The sequence below is a fragment of the Lethenteron reissneri genome, chromosome 24 (genome assembly GCF_015708825.2).
Source record: "Lethenteron reissneri isolate LAM-NWPU_2019-01 chromosome 24, ASM1570882v1, whole genome shotgun sequence".
In the NCBI taxonomy this organism is placed as follows: domain Eukaryota; kingdom Metazoa; phylum Chordata; class Hyperoartia; order Petromyzontiformes; family Petromyzontidae; genus Lethenteron; species Lethenteron reissneri.
The window spans coordinates 1,061,537-1,083,507 of NC_083802.1; the positions used below are offsets into that span (position 1 = coordinate 1,061,537).

Genomic DNA, 21,971 nt, shown 5'->3' on the forward strand with positions numbered 1-21,971 from the left:
AACCCACCCATCCACTCACCAACCCACCCACCCATCCACTCACCAATCCACCCACACACTGCAGGTTACAACACACTCACCCACTCACCAACCCACTCACCACAACAACGAAGCGAAAATCCACGGGGAGTATTAAACTCGACATAACCTTTATTTGCCTCGCGTTGTTCCCGCCGATGGATCGCACTGCCTACGCGACACGAACACACGACTGGAACGCACGACACGCGAACGCGTGAAGCGAACGCACGATACACGAAGCGAACGAACGACACGAACTAACGACTCGAACGCGCGACGCTGCACTAACGACTCGACACGAACACACGGCACTGCATTCATGAGGAACACTGCAAATCTCTACACGCGGGGACAATGGGGACAATGGGGACATGGAGACATGGGAATATGTGAACACGGGGACACGTGGTGAGTGTACACACAGGTACACAGCGGTGAGTGTACACACAGGGACACGGGGACACGGCGGTGCGTGTACACCGTCGCGAGCGACAAATACGTCGCCGCAGCTGGTGCCAAGCGCCATCGCGGCTTCTGGCCGTCGCGCCGCGCGGCGCTCTCAGATGCGCTGTCCGGAACGCCGCTCTTTGTCGACATTCGGAAGCCACCTCCGATTATCACGGCTGGCTACGTACGGTGCGAAAGAAGTTCAACATACGTACATACTGCCCATAGACTCAACACTGCACCATGGACTCAACACTGCACCATAGACTCAACACTGCCCATAGATTCAGCACTGCCCATAGACTCAACACTGCCCATAGACTCAGCACTGCACCATAGACTCAACACTGCCCATAGACTCAGCACTGCCCATAGACTCAGCACTGCACCATAGACTCAACACTGCCCATAGACTCAGCACTGCCCATAGACTCAACACTGCACCATAGACTCAGCACTGCCCATAGACTCAGCACTGCCCATAGACTCAGCACTGCCCATAGACTCAACACTGCCCATAGACTCAGCACTGTCCATAGACTCAACACTGCCCATAGACTCAGCACTGCCCATAGACTCAGCACTGCCCATAGACTCAACACTGCACCATAGACTCAGCACTGCCCATAGACTCAACACTGCCCATAGACTCAACACTGCCCATAGACTCAGCACTGCCCATAGACTCAGCACTGCCCATAGGCTCAACACTGCACCACAGACTCAACACTGCCCATAGACTCAACACTGCCCATAGACTCAACACTGCCCATAGACTTAACACTGCACCATAGACTCAACACTGCCCACAGACTCAGCACTGCCCATAGACTCAACACTGCACCATAGACTCAACACTGCCCATAGATTCAACACTGCCCACAGACTCAACACTGCCCACAGACTCAACACTGCCCACAGACTCAACACTGCACCACAGACTCAACACTGCACCACAGACTCAACACTGCCCACAGATTCAACACTGCCCATAGACTCAACACTGCCCATAGACTCAATACTGCACCACAGACTCAACACTGCCCACAGATTCAACACTGCCCATAGACTCAACACTGCCCACAGACTCAACACTGCACCACAGACTCAACACTGCCCATAGACTCAACACTGCCCATAGACTCAACACTGCCCATAGACTCAGCACTGCCCATAGACTCAGCACTGCCCATAGGCTCAACACTGCACCACAGACTCAACACTGCCCATAGACTCAACACTGCCCATAGACTCAACACTGCCCATAGACTTAACACTGCACCATAGACTCAACACTGCCCACAGACTCAGCACTGCCCATAGACTCAACACTGCACCATAGACTCAACACTGCCCATAGATTCAACACTGCCCACAGACTCAACACTGCCCACAGACTCAACACTGCCCACAGACTCAACACTGCACCACAGACTCAACACTGCACCACAGACTCAACACTGCCCACAGATACAACACTGCCCATAGACTCAACACTGCCCATAGACTCAACACTGCACCACAGACTCAACACTGCCCACAGATTCAACACTGCCCATAGACTCAACACTGCCCACAGACTCAACACTGCACCACAGACTCAACACTGCCCATAGACTCAACACTGCCCATAGACTCAACACTGCCCATAGACTCAGCACTGCCCATAGACTCAGCACTGCCCATAGGCTCAACACTGCACCACAGACTCAACACTGCCCACAGACTCAGCACTGCCCATAGACTCAACACTGCACCATAGACTCAACACTGCCCATATATTCAACACTGCCCACAGACTCAACACTGCCCACAGACTCAACACTGCCCACAGACTCAACACTGCACCACAGACTCAACACTGCACCACAGACTCAACACTGCCCACAGATTCAACACTGCCCATAGACTCAACACTGCCCATAGACTCAACACTGCACCACAGACTCAACACTGCCCACAGATTCAACACTGCCCATAGACTCAACACTGCCCACAGACTCAACACTGCACCACAGACTCAACACTGCCCATAGACTCAACACTGCCCACAGACTCAACACTGCTCACAGACTCAACACTGCACCACAGACTCAACACTGCCCACAGATTCAACACTGCCCACAGACTCAACACTGCTCCTCCAATTAGCACGGTTGGCTACGTACGGTGCGAAACAAGTTCAACACACGTGTACATACGTGTGTCGTCAATGAATGAATGGGAGCCCCACCTCCGCCCCGCCGCTCCCCACCCGATGCAGCCCGCAGCGTTGTACGTAACCTCAGCGTTTCTTTGGACGTGGAGCGACCGAGTAGACGAAAAAAAAGAAAGTAGAGCCGAAGAAAAATACGTTCAGGGAATAACGTCGACCTCCCGCCTCCGCGTCGAGACTGACCTCCTCAGGGATAATCACCGGGAACTCTCCAGCCCCCCCCCGCCCTCTCTCCACCGCGCGTCCCCGAGAGCGAACGAAATCTGCGCGCGCATGTTTTGTTCGTGACAATTCGCCGCGGTCTTTCCCTCCCTCTTGTGCCGCCGCCGCCGCCGTCGGGACCCCCCCCCCCCCCGCCGCGTCCGTCAGGACAGCACGCTCAGCGTGATGGTGCCCGCCGCACGCTTCAGGGCGGCCACCGCCTCCTCGTGCGTGCGCCCCTCCAGCGCCTCCCCGTTCACCGCCACGATCTGGTCGCCCCGCTGGAGCCGCCCGTCCTCAGCCGCCGCTCCCTGCGGGGGTGGGCGGGTGCGGGGGGCGCGGGAGGGGGGGCGCGGGGGGGGGGGGCGAGGGCACCGGGGGGCGCCGTCCATCAAGGGAGATTTTTTTTTGTAACAAAGTAAAGTGAAATTTCGATTTAAAGACCTGTTCTTCACCTGAGGACGGCTGCTTGCGTTGTGGCCGAAACGCCGTGAGAATTATTTTATTATGTTTTATTTTTATTATTTTATTACTTCCCTTCTACGTGACTTTACTGAAAAAACCAAGAAAAAGTAAAGTGAGCCGTTGACGCAGGCAGGCGGAGTTGACGCTGTTGGCGGTGCCATTGGGTTCGGCACCCGGAATGTGCGAAGGGCGCGGTGTTTTTTCACGGTTCACGCCGCGCACCGCAGCCCGGCCGCCTTTGTCTTCCCCAGCGGCGATGTTTAGCGCACACACACACACACCGCGCCGGGTACTCATTTGAGGCCGAGTCGACCTAGAGGGGAGGGGAGGCCCCAGCACCGGCTGGGATAGTCGCCGCCGGTGTCGTAGCGCAGCGCGCTAACCGCTACGCTGCCGCTCTCTGTATACTAAGACACTGTCGGGGCAAGTGCTGTTAGCGAGCAGCACCTATGAAGGCCGGCACGCCACACGAGGGGGTGGGTGGCCAGCAGCACGCCCGGCCGCCTTTGTCTCCAGGTTACTCATTTCAGGCTGAGTCGACCAAGGGGAAGGAGGCCCAGGACCGGTTCAGATAATCGTCACTGGTGATGGCCGTGAGCGGGAATCGAACCCGGGTCGCCAGGTTTGTATCGCAGCGTAGCGCTAACCGCTACACTACCGCTCCCCATACACACACACACAACATGACGTGATGGTGACGTCACCACGGCGCCTGTGCCAGGCTAGGTGCACTGTGAGGCCACGTGATGTGTCAAAGGCTCGCTGGCAGGAGGTCACGGGACAGACCCAGGTGGTGCCATGGGGTTGACTGACTTGAGATGTTTGGCAGATGCACCACCTGTGCCCCCTACTGCGTCAACTTGCTGTGTTTTGGCCGCCCGGCGCTTTGCTCATTGTTGTGAGCGCGCACACATGCACACAAAGACAAAGATCCCCCGTATAGCCTGAACAGACTGTTGGGGCAAGTGCTGTTAGCGAGCACCTATGAAGGCCGGCACTGCACACACACAACAATCACCACTAAGTAGCGGTGATGTCACCACGGTGCTTGTGCCGACAGGAAGTCACGGGGCAGACCCAAGTGCCATGGGTTGACTGACTGAGATGACTGGCCGATGCATCACCTGTGCCCCCTACTGTGCCACACGCACACACTCGCACACCCGCACTCACACACTCGCACACCCGCACACACACACTCGCACACCCGCACACACACACTCGCACACCCGCACACACACTCACCTTGCTGAAGATGCTGCGCACGTATATGGGCAGGTCTCCGTGGGGGCTCCCGCGGCCCCCCACGATGCTGAAGCCGAGCCCCTCGGGGCCCCGGTGAAGAACCACGGTGCGGCACTGGCCCGGCCTGCGCTCCACCGAACAGCGGCACGGCACACACAAAGCCCCCCCCCCGTGTAGCCTTAATGGACTGTCGGGGAAAGTGCCGTGAGCGAGTGGCCGCGCCTATGAAGGCCGGCACGGCACACACACACACACGCACACACAGACAAAGACCCTCCGTGTTGCCTTGCCACAAACGATTGCACAACGAAGTGGCCGATCATCACCACGCGGCAATGTATGGCAGCGGCCGAGTACTCTAAACGCCGTGACGTCGATTCCTAACGTGGAGAGGAAAAACCGGAGGACCCGGACAGAAATCCACGCGACCACCACGGGGAGAGAGAGAGAGACACGCAGACTCCAAATACACAGCAGCAGGCGTCAGGGCTGGGATCAAACCCACGACCTCCTGTACACCAGGCGAGGTAGTTAACATCTCACCACAGGGAGAGAGAGAGAGACACGCAGACTCCAAATACACAGCAGCAGCAGGCGTCAGGGCTGGGATCAAACCCACGACCTCCTGTACACCAGGCGAGGTAGTTAACATCTCACCACAGGGAGAGAGAGACACGCAGACTCCAAATACACAGCAGCAGCAGGCGTCAGAGCTGGGATCGAACCCACGACCTCCTGTACACCAGTCGAGGTAGTTAACATCTCTCTACCGTGGCTGCCGTACCAACCGCACCCCCCCTACCCCCTCCTACCAAACCAACCCCCAGTCGCCGTCACTACGGTGAGCAATAGCGAGCAATGGCGAGCACTGGCGAGGCCGGGGTGGTGGGGGGGGGGGGCGACACCGACCTGCGCTCGTCCCAGGAGGGGTCTCCGTGGTGCGCCGGTGAGGCGGGCGCCGGTGCGGCCGCCTCCTGCGCCTCGTCTCCGGCCTGCACTTCGTCTGCCACCTCCCCCCCCTGCTGCTGCTGCAGCGGGAGCTGCTGCTGTGGAAGCGGCTGTGGTGGCTGCCGTGGCGGATCATGCTCGTACTCGACCTGTGGGGGGGAAGAAGCAGATCGGGAAGTGTTGTGAGTGAATGGGTGAGTGTGGTGAGCTGAGGAGTGGTGAGCGGTGGGTGGTTGGGTGAGTGGGTTGGTGGTTGGATGAGTGGGTGAGTGAGTGAGTGGGTGGGTGGGTGGGGGAGTGAACGGCTGAGTGCGTTGTTGTGAGCTGCGGTGTGGTAAGCGGGTGGGTGGTTAGATGACTGGGTGGTTGAGTGGGTGGATGGGTGGGTGAGTGGGTGGTTGGGCGAGTGAGTGGGTGGGTGAGTGAATGGGTTGGTGGGTGAGTGGGTGGGTGAGTGGCTGGGTGGTCCATTGGGAGGGGATTCCGCGTCTGGAGACGCGACGGCGATAACGACATTATAAAAAAGAAAATTTTATTTCATTGAAATGTTTTGACGAATGCACACGTGTGAAGTAGAACCGCCACTTTGCTCGCCGCGTTACCCGAGGCTCCGGGGGGCCCCACGTACGCTCAGTGGGGGGGCTGCCCCCCCCGCCGTCGTCGTCCGGCGCGTCGCGAGGGGGGGGGTCCTGAGCCTCGTCCCGGAACACGATGAGGCGCACGGTGGCCGGCGTGCGGCGCAGCGCCGCGATCGCCTCCTCGTGCGTCGCGCAACGCAAGTCGATTCCGTTCACCTGGGGGGGGGGGCGGGGGTGGGCAACGGCTTCTTGGCTCGGCCGTCGAACAAAGGCGGCGGTCACCGCATCACCGCGCGGTGCTCTCGGACGCGCTGGCACTGCGGCCGTCCAGAACGCTCTCTTCCTTGCCGATGTCAAGAAGCCACTGGGAGCTACGGTGCACTTTCAAATCATCATCATCGAGCTTGACGAACTTGTTTCTTTATAACTGCTCGGTGTTGCGTTCAGTTTGGTGTCCTTCCCCCCTCACCGCACCTCCGTTTAGCGCGGCTGGCTACGTACGGTGCGAAAGACGTTCAACATACGGTACATACTGCCCATAGACTCAACACTGCCCATAGACTCAACACTGCACCATAGACTCAGCACTGCACCATAGAGTCAACACTGCCCATAGACTCAGCACTGCCCACAGACTCAGCACTGCACCATAGAGTCAACACTGCCCACAGACTCAACACTGCCCACAGACTCAACACTACCCATAGACTCAACACTGCACCATAGACTCAACACTACCCATAGACTCAACACTGCCCATAGACTCAACACTGCCCATAGACTCAGCACTGCACCATAGAGTCAACACTGCCCACAAACTCAACACTGCCCACAGACTCAACACTACCCATAAACTCAACACTGCCCATAGACTCAACACTGCCCATAGACTCAGCACTGCACCATAGAGTCAACACTGCCCATAGACTCAGCACTGCCCATAGACTCAGCACTGCACCATAGAGTCAACACTGCCCACAGACTCAACACTGCCCACAGACTCAACACTACCCATAGACTCAACACTGCCCATAGACTCAACACTGCCCATAGACTCAACACTGCACCATAGACTCAGCACTGCACCATAGAGTCAACACTGCCCACAGACTCAACACTGCCCACAGACTCAGCACTGCCCATAGACTCAGCACTGCCCACAGACTCAACACTGCACCATAGACTCAGCACTGCACCATAGAGTCAACACTGCCCACAGACTCAACACTGCCCACAGACTCAGCACTGCCCATAGACTCAGCACTGCACCATAGACTCAGCACTGCACCATAGACTCAACACTGCCCATAGACTCAGCACTGCCCATAGACTCAGCACTGCACCATAGACTCAACACTGCCCACAGACTCAGCACTGCCCATAGACTCAGCACTGCACCATAGACTCAACACTGCCCACAAACTCAACACTGCCCACAGACTCAACACTGCACCATAGACTCAACACTGCCCACAGACTCAACACTGCACCATAGACTCAACACTGCCCACAGACTCAACACTGCCCATAGACTCAACACTGCCCACAGACTGAACACTGCCCACAGACTGAACACTGCACCATATACTCAACACTGCCCATAGACTCAACAATGCCCATAGACTCAACACTGCCCACAGACTCAACACTGCCCATAGACTCAACACTGCCCACAGACTGAACACTGCCCACAGACTCAACACTGCACCACATACTGAACACTGCCCACAGACTCAACACTGCACCACAGACTCAACACTGCCCAAAAACTCAACACTGCACCACAGACTCAACACTGCACCACAGACTCAACACTGCCCACAGACTCAACACTGCACCATAGACTCAACACTGCCCATAGACTCAACACTGCCCATAGACTCAACACTGCCCACAGACTCAACACTGCACCACAGACTCAACACTGCCCACAGACTCAACACTGCACCATAGACTCAACACTGCCCACAGACTCAACACTGCACCACAGACTCAACACTGCCCAAAGACTCAACACTGCACCGCAGACTCAACACTGCGCCACAGACTCAACACTGCACCATAGACTCAACACTGCCCACAGACTCAACACTGCCCATAGACTCAACACTACCCACAGACTCAACACTGCCCACAGACTCAACACTGCCCATAGACTCAACACTACCCATAGACTCAGCACTGCCCACAGACTCAACACTACCCATAGACTCAACACTGCCCACAGACTCAACACTGCCCACAGACTGAACACTACACCTCCGATTAGCACGGTTGGCTATGTACGGTGCGAAAGAAGTTCAACGTACTTAAAACATTCATGCGGTGATACCATTTGCCACAGCGGACAGACCCCCCCTCCCCCACCCCCCCCACGCGGGAACCTCTCTGCGACAACGAGCAGCGCCAGGCGGAGTTCCGTCACGTCACCTAACCTCCAAGATCTGGTCGCCCGCCCAGAGGCGTCCGTCCTTCGCCGCAGCCCCGGACTCGTAGACCTCGTGGATGATGATGCCTCCCTGGGGGACGAGACAGGTGCGGGAGAGTGGTGGACGCCGCTTGTGAGGGTGGACGCTACCCGTGGTGGACTCCGGTAGCATTTGCTACCCCGGGGTGATACCGACTGAGCCCCTCCTTGGCTCATGGGCTGAGTGAGTGAGCGAGTGTGTGAGCGGGTGAGTGAGTGCGAGAATGAGCGAGTGAGCGAGGGTGAGTGAGTCTGCGAGTGAGCAATTCTGTAGGTGAGTGAGCAAGTGTGTGGGTGAGTGGGTGAGTGAGTGGGTGAGTGCGCAAATGACCAAGTGAGCGAGGGTGGGTGAGTCTGCGAGTGAGCAATTCTGTAGGTGAGTGAGCAAGTGTGTGGGTGAGTGTGCGAGTGTCCGGGTATGCGGGCGAGCGAGGGTGCGGGTGTGCGGTCGGGCAGGCAGGCGGTCGGGCAGGCAGGCGGACGAGCGTGCGTGCGGGCGAGCGTGCGGGCGAGCATGCGTGCGTGCGAGTCTCTCACCAGCAGCGTGTCGGTGCCGCCCACGATGCTGAGGCCCAGGCCGGTGCGTCCCTTGGCGATGGCGATGCGCGTCTCCAGGCCCGGCACGATGGCGCACGACGCCGGCTCCCCCACGCCGCCCGGCACTGCTGCAGGAATGGCCGCCATCAGCACCACCGCCACCACCAGCACCAGCACCACCACCAGCACCACCACCAGCAGCACCACCAGCACCACCACCAGCATCACCAACAGCAGCAGCACCACCACCAGCACCACCACCAGCACCATCACCACCACCAGCACCACCACCAGCACCACCACCAGCAGCACCACCAGCACCACCACCAGCATCATCAACAGCAGCAGCACCACCACCAGCACCACCACCAGCACCATCACCACCACCACCAGCACCACCACCAGCACCACCACCAGCACCACCACCAGCACCACCACCAGCATCACCAGCACCACCACCAGCATCACCACCAGCAGCAGCACCACCACCAGCATCACCACCACCACCAGCACCACCACCACCAGCATCACCACCACCACCAGCACCACCACCACCAGCATCACCAGCATCACCAGCACCACCAGCACCACCAGCACCACCGGGCGGGTGTTAGTGATGGAGCACCGCCAAATGGGGGGGTGGGGGCAGAATAATCCAGAGCGGCCGCCAACTCACCACGGCGCCTGTGCCAGGCTAGGTGCACTTTGAGGTCGTCATGTGAGGTGTCGAAGGCTCTCGCTGCTCGCAAGAGGTGCTATGAGGTTGACTGATTGAGACGACTGGCAGACGCACCAGCTGTGCTCCCCCTACTATGCCAACTCTGCCTTTCACAACTACTCTGACCTCCATGGACTCGCACACAAGAGACCCATAGACTCCTCACACAGAGACCCATAGACTCACCACACAGAGACCCATAGACTCACCACACAGAGACCCATAGACTCACCACACAGAGACCCATAGACTCCCCACACAGAGACCCACAGACTCACACAGACAGCAGTAGACTCACAGAGATCCATGGACTCACACAGAGAGCAACAGAATAACACGGAGATTCACAAACTTACACAGATCAAAAGACTCACACAGAGACCCATAGTAGACTCACACAGAGACCCATAGACTCACACAGAGACCCATAGACTCACACAGAGACTCACACAGAGACCCATAGACTCACACAGAGACCCATAGACTCACACAGAGAACAACAGAATGACGCAGCTAATATGGTGGAGCAGCAGATCCTGGGAGCAAGGAGGAATATGTGGAATGGAGGGAGGGAGAAAGGAATAGAGGAAGGGAGGTAAGTGGGACAGGGGAGGGAGGGGAGTGAGGGAGGGGAAAGAGGTGGGAAAGGAGGGAGGGAGGGGGGGGAGGTGGGAAGGGAAGGAAGGGGAGTGAGTGGAGGGAGTGAGGTGAGGAAAGGGAGGGGAGGGAGTGACGGAGGTGAGGGGAGGCAAGGAAGGGGAGGGAAGAGGAGGGAGGAGAGGGAAGGGAGGGAGTGAGGGGAGGGCGTGAGGGGAGGGAGTGACGTCCACGAGGTGAGTGGAGGTGGTTGCTGTGCCCCACAGGCCGAGCGACGACTCACGCTGCTGCGGCGGCGGCGGCGTCGGCGGCGCTCCGAGCGGGAAGTCCGCGTGCCGCCCTCCCTCCCCGCTCCCCTCCCCCTCGTCCTCCTCCTCCTCCTCGTCCGTCCCCGTCGCGGCAACCTCCGACCCCACGCGAGCGCCGGCGGCGTCCTGCAAAGACGCGGCCACGGCCGTCGAGCGGAACGTGTCGAGCGGAACGTGTCGAGCGGAATGTGTCGCGTGGGCCCGAGCAACTTTTGTTTCGGCGTGGCTCGAGGTGCCCGGCGTGCCGGCGTGCGAAGCTTTAAGCGCCGTCGCAGCGAGCACCTTGGCAGCGGCGCTAAAACTAAACTACGCAAGGCCCACACTGAGCTAGATAGAGAGAGCTCTTTTGTCAGGAGCGACCTGGCTGGCCATCACAAACGATAGGTCGACGAAGTGGGCTCATCATCATCGTCGTCGTCGTCACGCGGACTTCACAGCGGCAGTCAAATATGCTTATTGAACGCGCGACGTCGGTTCTAGATGTGGAGGGAGAAAACCGGAGGGTCCCGGAGAAAATCCACACGACGGCCACGTGGAGAGAGAGAGAGAGAAAGACGCAGACTCCAAATACACAGCAGCAGGCGTCATCAGGGTCGGAATCGAACCCACGACCTCCTCCATATCAGGCGAGGCGAGCGCCGTGGTGGCTAGGAGATGTTAACTACCTCGCCGGGTATACAGGAGGTCGTGGGTTCGATCCCGACCCGGACGGCTGCTGTATATTAGAAGTTTGCGTGTCTCTCTCTCGCCGGGGTCGCGTGGATTTTTCAGTTTTTTTTCACCCTCCCTTCACATTTAGAATCGACGTCACCACGCGTTTAAAGATGTGCTTTGGCTGCCGCTATGAAGACGTCCACGCGATTGGTGATGATGATGAGCCCACTTCGTCGAGCTGACGTCATTTGTGGTGGCCAGGTCGCTTCTGAGCTCTACAGCAGCTCGGTGGGCCTTCCCTGGGAAAAATAAAAACAAATAAAATACAACAACACAGTTGACCATCGATTATCCGGCTGCTTCCAACATTATCCGGCAGTGCCGGGCCGATCCGGCGAAACCGGCAGACCGCTTGAAGGGCTTTAACCGGTCCGTCGATCGTTAAACATCAAAAACACAACGTCAAGCAATAATGTGCAATAAGCTCATTGTAAATCACCGTGACGTAGCGATTCATTATCCGGCGTTTTATAAAAAAAAATCCGGCGCCCCGCCCCCTCAAGCCAAAGCTGCCGGATGACCGATGACCCGCCGTGACGGCAATTAGTGGAGGCGGTCAACGTGTCGCAAGCCACCGCGGGGCGGCGCTGACCACTGCTGCCCGCCGACTCACCTGCTGGCGGGGGTCAGCGGCGGTGGCGGCGTGGAAGAGGAAGGGGTTGTACAGGGACGGAGGAGGAGGCTTTGGGGGGGGCGAAGCCGGCGGCGGTGGCAGCGGCGGCGCGTCTAGGCTACCCGCCGACTTGGCAAGCGACGCGGCCGATCGCCGGCGACCCCGAGCGGCCGCGGAGGTCGGAGGTCGGACGCAGCAGAGGACGCCCCGGAACAAAGCGGCGGCGGCGGCAGCAGCGGAGGCGTTCGCGCGCACGCAACGGAATGGACGGCGAAAGCGTTCTTGTTAGCGTTAGTAGTGGCCGTGGTAGTGGCGGTGGTAGTGGCGGTGGTAGAGGCGGTGGTAGTGGCGGTGGTAGTGGCGGTGGAAGTGGCGGTGGTAGTGGCGGTGGTAAAGGTGGTGGTAGTGGCGGTGGTAAAAGGTAAGTTTTTTCCTTTTTCCCAAACCCGGTGGCGGTTTTTGGACTGAAACTTAAAAAGCGAGCAGTCGCGGTCGGCTTTTCGGAGGGGGGTGGGGGGGGCTCGCAGAGACCGGATGAGGAGGAGGTCGCGTGCGGGGGGTGAGGGAGGGGCGTGTTAGTGCGTCGCTTGCTCGGCGCCTGCCCTGCGCGTGCGCTAGCGCGGGGCGAGCGTGGCCGAGCGTGAGTGTGGTTGTGTCGGCAATGACAGATGTCAATGTTTGGGTGGGTGAGTGGCTGGGTGGGTGAGGCAGGGTGAACGGTGAGTGAGTGGGTGAGTGCGTGAGTGGGCGAGTGGGTGGGGGAGGCAGGGTTAGTAACTGACCTGGGTTAGTAGGTGGTAGAAAGGGTTGCTAGGCTTAAGGCTGCAGTCTTGCCGCGGCGCGGCAAACTTTTGCCGCGACTTTTCCCAGCGCAGGCGTGAAAATCAGACGCAGCGCGGACGTGAATGCAACGCGCCGGTCGAGGAACCACCCCCAAGCACGCACACACACGCACGCACGCGTGCGCGCGCGTACACGCACGTGCGAGCACACACCAAACTACGCACATATACACACGCACGCAACCACGTGCACGCACACACACACACGCACACGTGCGCGCACACACGCACGTGCGAGCACACACCAAACCACGCACATATACACACACGCACGCGTGCACGCACGCACACGAGCAATCCACCCCCCCCGCCCCCCCCACTCTCGTTCGGCTCTCAAACTTCCGTCGCCGCGTGGAGCGAAACGTCGGACGTCGCGGCCGACCACGCGAGCCCCACCCACTGACCCCACCCGCTACGAAAAACCCTCCGCAGCCGCAGACTCCGGGTCTCCAACGACCGTCGGTTCTGCAGCAGCAGCAAGCAGCAAGCAGCGTTACATTTTGAAATTATATTTTTTATTGATATGGACGACGACGACGACAATCACCGTCGTCGTAGCGACGGTGGCGGCTCACGACGCGCGGTTCGCGAATGTCAACGCGCCGCGAGCGGGGGACGTGACTTCGGCGCGAGTGGGGAGACGCTTCCGCCCGAGGAATTTGACGCGACCGTCCGCCGACACCGGAGCGGCTCAGCGTCGCGACCAGTACGTCAACACTCACACACGTCAAGTTATTTCTTTCTCTGTAGCGTTGAGAAGTCTACGGTTGTGACTCACAGTGCATCTGTCCACGCCTTCTCCCTGTGCCCAATCCATTGTTCAATCCTTCTCCCTCCTTGCAACCCCTACACTGGAATCAACTTCAACACGAGACTCAGCACCGCTGCCTATAGACTAACACTGCTACTCATAGACTCACACTGCCCATAGACTAACACTGCCCATAGACTCAACACTACCCATAGACTCAACACTACCCATAGACTAACACCGCTACCCATAGACTAACACCGCTACCCAAAGACTCAACACTAGCCACAGACTAACACCGCTACCCATAGACTCAACACTGCCCATAGACTAACACTGCTACCCAAAGACTCAACACTACCCATAGACTAACACCGCTACCCATAGACTCAACACTGCCCATAGACTAACACTGCTACACATAGACTCAACACTGCCCATAGACTCAACACTACCCATAGACTCAACACTACCCATAGACTAACACTGCTACCCAAAGACTCAACACTACCCATAGACTAACACCGCTACCCATAGACTCAACACTGCCCATAGACTAACACTGCTACACATAGACTCAACACTGCCCATAGACTCAACACTACCCATAGACTCAACACTACCCATAGACTAACACCGCTACCCATAGACTAACACCGCTACCCAAAGACTCAACACTAGCCACAGACTAACACCGCTACCCAAAGACTCAACACTAGCCACAGACTAACACCGCTACCCAAAGACTCAACACTGCCCATAGACTAACACCGCTACCCAAAGACTCAACACTAGCCACAGACTAACACCGCTACCCATAGACTCAACACTGCCCATAGACTAACACCGCTACCCAAAGACTCAAGACTAGCCACAGACTAACACCGCTACCCAAAGACTCAACACTACCCATAGACTAACACCGCTACCCAAAGACTCAACACTAGCCACAGACTAACACCGCTACCCATAGACTCAACACTGCCCATAGACTAACACTGCTACACATAGACTCAACACTGCCCATAGACTCAACACTACCCAAAGACTCAACACTACCCATAGACTAACACCGCTACCCAAAGACTCAACACTACCCACAGACTAACACCGCTACCCATAGACTCAACACTACCCATAGACTAACACCGCTACCCATAGACTCAACACTACTCATAGACCTAACGCTGCCCCTGCACGTGAAGCAGTCCCCCTCCTTAACCTCCACCTGGGTCTGTGACCTCCTGCCACCAGCGAGAGCCTTCGACACTTCACGGCGACGGCCTCCAAGTGCACCTAGCCTGGCACGAGCGCCGCGGTGATGTCACCGCCACTTTGGTGGGGCACGGCGGCTGTTTGCCGTCGCTGTTATCGTCGCTAACGGCACTCGCCCCAACGAGGCTATCTCTCTTCTTGGGAGCTTTTGCCTTTGTGCGCCCGCGAGTCACTCCCTGGGAGCGCTAGCGCACGGTGAGACGAACGGGGAGCGCGGGCGGCTGGGGGCCCGGTGGCGGGAGCGTCGTGGGCTGCTCCCACCGATCACGCCAACGGGCGGGCAGGTGAGTGGGCGGGCGGGTGAGTGGGTGGGTGAGTGGGCGGGCGGGTGAGTGGGTGGGTGAGTGAGTGGGCGGGTGAGTGGGCGGGCGGGTGAGTGGGTGGGTGAGCGGGCGGGTGAGTGGGCGGGCGGGTGAGTGGGCGGGCGAGTGAGTGGGCGGGCGGGTGAGTGGGTGGGTGAGTGGGCGGGCGGGTGAGTGGGCGGGGGTGAGTGGGTGGGCGGGTGAGTGGGTGAGCGGGCGGGTGAGTGGGCGGGCGGGTGAGTGGGCGGGCGGGTGAGTGGGCGGCGGGTGAGTGGGTGGGTGAGTGGGCGGGCGGGTGAGTGGGTGGGCGGGTGAGTGGGTGAGCGGGTGAGTGGGTGGGTGAGCGGGCGGGCGAGCGGGTTGGCGAGAGGGCGGGTGAGCGGGCGGGTGAGTGGGCGGGCGGGTGAGTGGGTGAGCGGGCGGGTGAGTGGGCGTGCGGGAGGGTGAGTGGGTGGGTGAGCGGGCGGGTGGGCGAGAGGACGGGCGAGAGGACGGGCGAGTGGATGAGCGGGCGCGAGTGAGGGGGAGGATGAGTCGGTGGGTGAGCGAGGACGGACCAGTGGGCGGGTGTGAACCGAGCGTGAAGGTGCGGGGAAGATGAGGGGGGGGGGGTGGGGGTTGGGGTCGAGGGCAGCGAGGAGCGAGGAACACACGGTGGGGGGGGGGGAGGTGGGGGGAGGGGGGGTCGTGGGGTGGGGGGGAGTCGGACAGCCAAACAACAGAGAGCGGACGGGACATGCAAAACAACAAGGGGTTAGCAGCACAGCAACAAGGACCGAGGCAAAGTGCGGAACACGCGGCTGCTTGCGCTGCGGTGCGAGCGTTAGGGGCGTGCATTGGGACGATTCAGAGAAAGACAGAGCGGAATGGGGGGGGGGGGGGTGTGGGGGATGGGGGGGCTGTTGGAACTCTCAAAGAACAGAGGCGGCAGTGGTGGTGGCGGCAGTGGTGGCGGTGGTGCCGGTGGTGGTGGTGGACGAAGAGGGAAAGTGCACGGGAAGGAGAGAGGCAGGGCCTAGAGAGAGAGATGTGGTGAGCAGTGGTGAGTGAGAGCAGGGCACGAAGGATGATGGAGATGATGGAGGAGATGATGGAGTGGATGAAGTGGATGTAGGAGTGGATGGAGATGATGGAGATGATGGAGATGATAGAGAAGATGATGGAGATGATGATGGAGCTGATGGAGTAGATCATGGAAATGATGATGGAGATGATGATGGAGATGATGGAGATGATGGAAATGATGATGGAGATGATGATGGAGATGATGATGGAGATGATGATGGAGCTGATGGAGATGATGATGGAGATGATGATGGAGCTGATGGAGGAGATGATGGAGTGGATGGACGAGATGGAAATGATAAGAGGGCAGAATCCCAGGATGAGTGGCACCGATTACGGGCAGCGGAACATCAACCGAACGCTCTAACGGAGTCATGATGACAATGCCGCGTCCGTAACCCTCCCAGACATACGACTGGAAAGAAAGGCGGCCAGGTGTCGTGCGGTGGCCACCCACCAAACCCCCCCCCCCCCCCCGTCCCGTGTCACAGTGCCGGCCTTCGTAGGCGCTCGCTGCTCGCTAACGGCGCTTGCCCCGACAAGTCCGTTACAGGCTACGCGGGGGAGCTTTGTCTGTGTCACCGTGTGTGTGTGTGGAGCGGTTAGCGCGCTGCGCTATGAACCTGGCGACCCGGGTTCGATTCCCACTCACGGTCAACACCATTATTTGAACCGGTCCTGGGCCTCCCCTAGGTCGACTCAGCCTCAAATGAGTACCTGGTGCGGTGTGTAATAAACATCGTCACTGGGGAGACAAAGGCGGTCGGGCGTGGGGCTGGCCACCCACCCCCTCGTGTGCCGTTCCGGCCTTCATAGGTGCTCGCTAACAGCACTTGCCCCAACAGTCTGTTAAGGCTACACGGGGGATCTTTGTCTTTGTGTGTGTGGGGGAGGGGGGGGGCCCTCACCTGGGCTCTGGGCACGAGGCTCTGCACCACGAACTCGACGGGGTGCACCGCTCGCCGGATGGCGTCCACCGCCCGCTCGTGGCTGGCGTCACGGAGGTCCTCACCACCCACCTGCCTCGCGTCACCCACGCACCACCCACACAGTCACACACACCGTCATCCACACCGTCACCCACACAGTCACACACGCCGTCCCCCACGCGTCACCCACACCGTCACCCACACCACCACCCACACCGTCACCCACGCACCATCCACACCGTCACACACACCGTCATCCACACCGTCACCCACACAGTCACACACGCCGTCACCCACGCGTCACCCACACCGTCACCCACACCACCACCCACACCGTCACCCACGCACCATCCACACCGTCACACACGCCGTCATCCACACCGTCACCCACACAGTCACACACACCGTCATCCACGCGTCACCCACACAGTCACACACACCGTCATCCACACCGTCACCCACACAGTCACACACACCGTCATCCACGCGTCACCCACACAGTCACACACGCCGTCACCCACACAGTCACACACACCGTCATCCACACCACCACCCACACCGTCATCCACACCGTCACCCACACTGTCATCCACGCACCATCCACCCGTCACACACACCGTCATCCACACCGTCACCCACACCGTCCACCACACCGTCACACACACCGTCATCCACACCGTCACCCACACTGTCATCCACGCACCACCCACCCGTCACACACACCGTCATCCACACCGTCACCCACACCGTCATCCACGCACCATCCACACCGTCACACACACCGTCATCCACACCGTCACCCACACCGTCATCCACGCACCATCCACACCGTCACACACACCGTCATCCACACCGTCACCCACACTGTCACCCACGCACCACCCACCCGTCACACACACCACCACCCACACCGTCATCCACGCACCCACACCGTCACCCACGCACCATCCACACCGTCACCCACGCACCACCCATACCGTCACCCACGCACTACCCACACTGTCACCCACACCGTCACCCACACCACCACCCACACCGTCATCCACGCACCCACACCGTCACCCACGCACCATCCACACCGTCACCCACGCACCACCCATACCGTCACCCACGCATAACCCACGCACCACCCACACCATCACCCACGCATCACCCACACCGTCACGCACACTGTCACCCACGCATCACCCACACCCGTCACCCACGCGTCACCCACCCCACCACCCGCACCGTCACCCACGCGTCACCCACCCCACCACCCGCACCGTCACCCACGCCATCACCCACCCCACCACCCGCACCGTCACCCACGCCATCACCCACCCCACCACCCGCACCGTCACCCACGCGTCACCCACCCCACCACCCGCACCGTCACCCACGCGTCACCCACCCCACCACCCGCACCGTCACCCACGCGTCACCCACCCCACCACCCGCACCGTCACCCACGCGTCACCCACCCCACCACCCGCACCGTCACCCACGCGTCACCCACCCCACCACCCGCACCGTCACCCACGCGTCACCCACCCCACCACCCGCACCGTCACCCACGCCGTCACCCACCCCACCACCCGCACCGTCACCCACGCGTCACCCACCCCACCACCCGCACCGTCACCCACGCCGTCACCCACCCCACCACCCGCACCGTCACCCACGCGTCACCCACCCCACCACCCGCACCGTCACCCACGCCGTCACCCACCCCACCACCCGCACCGTCACCCACGCGTCACCCACCCCACCACCCGCACCGTCACCCACGCCGTCACCCACCCCACCACCCGCACCGTCACCCACGCCGTCACCCACACCGTCACCCACACGTCACCCACGCGTCACCCACGCGTCAACCACACCACCACCCGCACCGTCACCCACGCCGTCACCCACGCCGTCACCCACGCGACCATCACCGTGACCGCCCGCCGCACCTCCAGGATGCGGTCGCCCTCCTTGAGCCCCCCGAGGCGCGACGCGGAGCTGTCCTGCAGCACGTGCTTGATGAAGATCCCCCGCAGCACCTCGCCCGGCGTCAGGCGCGCCCCCATCCCTCGCCCGCCCACAATGCTGATGCCCAGCGAGCGCCCGCCGGGGTCGCGGTCCACCAGCACCCTGCTCACGCGCACGCACGTGGACGTGAACGCACGTGCACGTGAGCGCACGTGGATGCAGACAAAGATCCCCCCCGTGTTGCCTAAACAGACCGTTGCCCATGGACTCGATGATATTCCATAGTCACATTGTTGGGGGGTGGGGGAGGAGGTCCTTACCGGCAGGGGGGGGGGGGGGCGATGGGTCCTTATTGGTGGGGGGGAAGGAGGGGTCTTTATTGGTGGGGGGGGACAGTGGGGGGGGGGGATCCTTACCGGCGGGGGGGCCCCCAGTGAACCTGCGAGGGTCCCCGCTCGTCGCTCTCCTCCCCCTCGCCCGCTTCTCGCTCCGGCAGATCGGCTTCTCTGTTCCCGCCACACGCACACAAAGACAAAGGTCCCCCGCGTAGCCTGTGACGGACCGTCGGGGCAAGTGCTGCTAAGCGAGCTGCACCTACGAAGGCCGGCACCGTGGCACACGAGGGGGCGGGTGGCCAGCACCACGCCCGGCCGCCTTTGTCTTCCCGGTGGCGATGTTTACGCACCGCACCGGGTGCTCATTTGAGGCTGAGTCGATCTAGGAGAGGCCCATGACCGGTTCAGATAATGTTGGTCGCGAGCGGGAATCGAACTCGGGCCGCCGGGTTCGTAGCGCAGCGTAGCGCTAACCGCTACACCACCAGCAGCACCACCACCACCAGCGGTAGCAGCGCCAGCAGCTGATGGTATGGACGATGACGATGATGATGGTCACGACGATAGACAATGATGATGACGACAAAGATGACAATGATGATGACGATGACAATGACTCGCCTTTTGCCCATCCAAGGACGGGTGTATTGCAGTAAATCTGAAACTCGCAAGCGAACAGCAAACCGCCACGTGATATTCATTGCATAAATGCGTGTGACGTCAGCCGCTAGTTATTATTAATGGGGGGGGGGGGGGGTATCCATTTGGAGGACGTCACCTGTTAATGATTGAGTGACGTCACGGGCGTTAAGGACAGACATTCCTGGGTGATTATAGTAGGTATGATGGTGATGACGGTGATGACGATGATGATGACGGTGACGATGATGACGACGACGATGATGACGGTGACTATGACGGTGATGATAATGACGATGACGACGATGATGACGATGATGATGACGATGATGACAATGATGATGATGATGATGGTGACGATGACGGTGATGATGACGACGATGATGACGATGACGACGATGACGACGATGACGACGATGATGACGATGATGACGATGATGACGGTGGCGACGACGACGAGGTAGCGGCAGCCGTGTCACCTGCTTGCCGCGGCGCCAGCGTGCGCGCGCCGACTCTCCCGGTACTCCTCCAGGTCGCCCGCACTCACGAACGTGAGCCTGCACGGCCGGCGCCAAACCGGGCACAAGCGACACGGCGGCACGGCCGCAAACAAAACGCCCCACGTTGCCGTTAGACCAGCAGGGTCAGCATCAGCACCACCAGCACCACCAGCATCAGCAGCACCACCATCAGCAGCAGCAATAGCAGCATCAGCAACACCAGCACCATCAGCACCACCAGCATCAGCAACACCAGCACCATCAGCATCAGCAGCATCATCAGCAGCACCACCAGCACTAGCAGCATCAGCAGCATCATCAGCAGCACTACCAGCATCAGCAGCATCATCAGCAGCACCACCAGCACCAGCATCATCAGCAGCACCACCAGCATCAGCAGCATCAGCAGCACCAACAGCATCATCAGCAGCACCATCAGCTCCTTTACCAGGCTGCTGCGTGGCACCCCCGCTAGTGCAAATCCTCGCGCCAGCGCGCAGCTCGTCGACGGCACGGCGAGGACACAACGAGCCGTGTTAGTGAGATGGGCGTCGGGCAGGTAGTAGTGATGGTGGTAGCGGTGGTGGTAGCGGTGGTGGTGGTGGTAGCGGTGGTGGTGGTAGTGGTGGTGGTGGTAGCGGTGGTAGTGGTGGTAGCGGTGGTGGTAGCGGTGGTGGTGGTAGCGGTGGTGGTGGTAGCAGTGGTAGTAGTGATGGTGGTAGCGGTGGTGGTGGTAGCGGTGGTGGTAGCGGTGATGGTGGTAGCGGTGGTGGTGGTGGTAGCGGTGGTGGTGGGAGCGGTGGTAGTGATAGCGGTGGTAGTGGTGGTCGTGGTGGTGGCAGCGGTGGTAGTGGTGGCGGTGGTTGTGGTGGTGATAGCAGTGATGGTGGTAGCGGTGGTGGTGGAAGCGGTAGTAGTGGTGGTCGTGGTGGTGGTAGCGGTGATGGTGGTAGTGGTGGTCGTGGTGGTGGTAGCGGTGATGGTGGTAGTGGTGGTCATGGTGGTGGTAGCAGTGATGGTGGTAGCGGTGGTAGTGTTGGCGGTGGTCGTGGTGGTGGTCGCGGTGGCAGTAGCGGTGGTGATAACGGCGGTAGTGGTTGCGGTGGTAGTGGTGGTAGTGGTTGTAGCGATGGTGGTAGCGGTAGCGGTGGGGGTGGTAGTGGGTGGTGGCGGCGGCGGCGCTTCCGGCAGAGTGAGAGCCGTGCAAGCGCGGCGCCGGCGCCAGCCGCTCGGGGCGCATGCGGAGGCCCGGCAGCGGTCGACACGACGCCGGGGTTAGTGGGGTGGGGGGGGGGGCGGG

The 21,971-nt window shown here is 60.0% G+C and overlaps 1 protein-coding gene across 1 annotated transcript in view; it reads right to left on the minus strand.

The window, feature by feature from the left end:
- Positions 1–132: 132 nt before the first annotated feature.
- Positions 133–21,971, minus strand: part of LOC133346321 (multiple PDZ domain protein-like) — a 54,817-nt gene continuing 32,978 nt past the window's right edge. The window contains 13 exon segments of the mRNA XM_061557817.1: positions 133–3,195; positions 4,595–4,718; positions 5,504–5,691; positions 6,145–6,336; positions 8,556–8,639; positions 9,125–9,252; positions 10,723–10,873; positions 12,075–12,355; positions 12,853–12,934; positions 17,218–17,328; positions 19,179–19,359; positions 19,614–19,703; positions 20,651–20,728. Coding sequence (XP_061413801.1) covers positions 3,049–3,195; positions 4,595–4,718; positions 5,504–5,691; positions 6,145–6,336; positions 8,556–8,639; positions 9,125–9,252; positions 10,723–10,873; positions 12,075–12,355; positions 12,853–12,934; positions 17,218–17,328; positions 19,179–19,359; positions 19,614–19,703; positions 20,651–20,728 — 1,837 coding nt within the window. The 3' untranslated portion in view covers positions 133–3,048.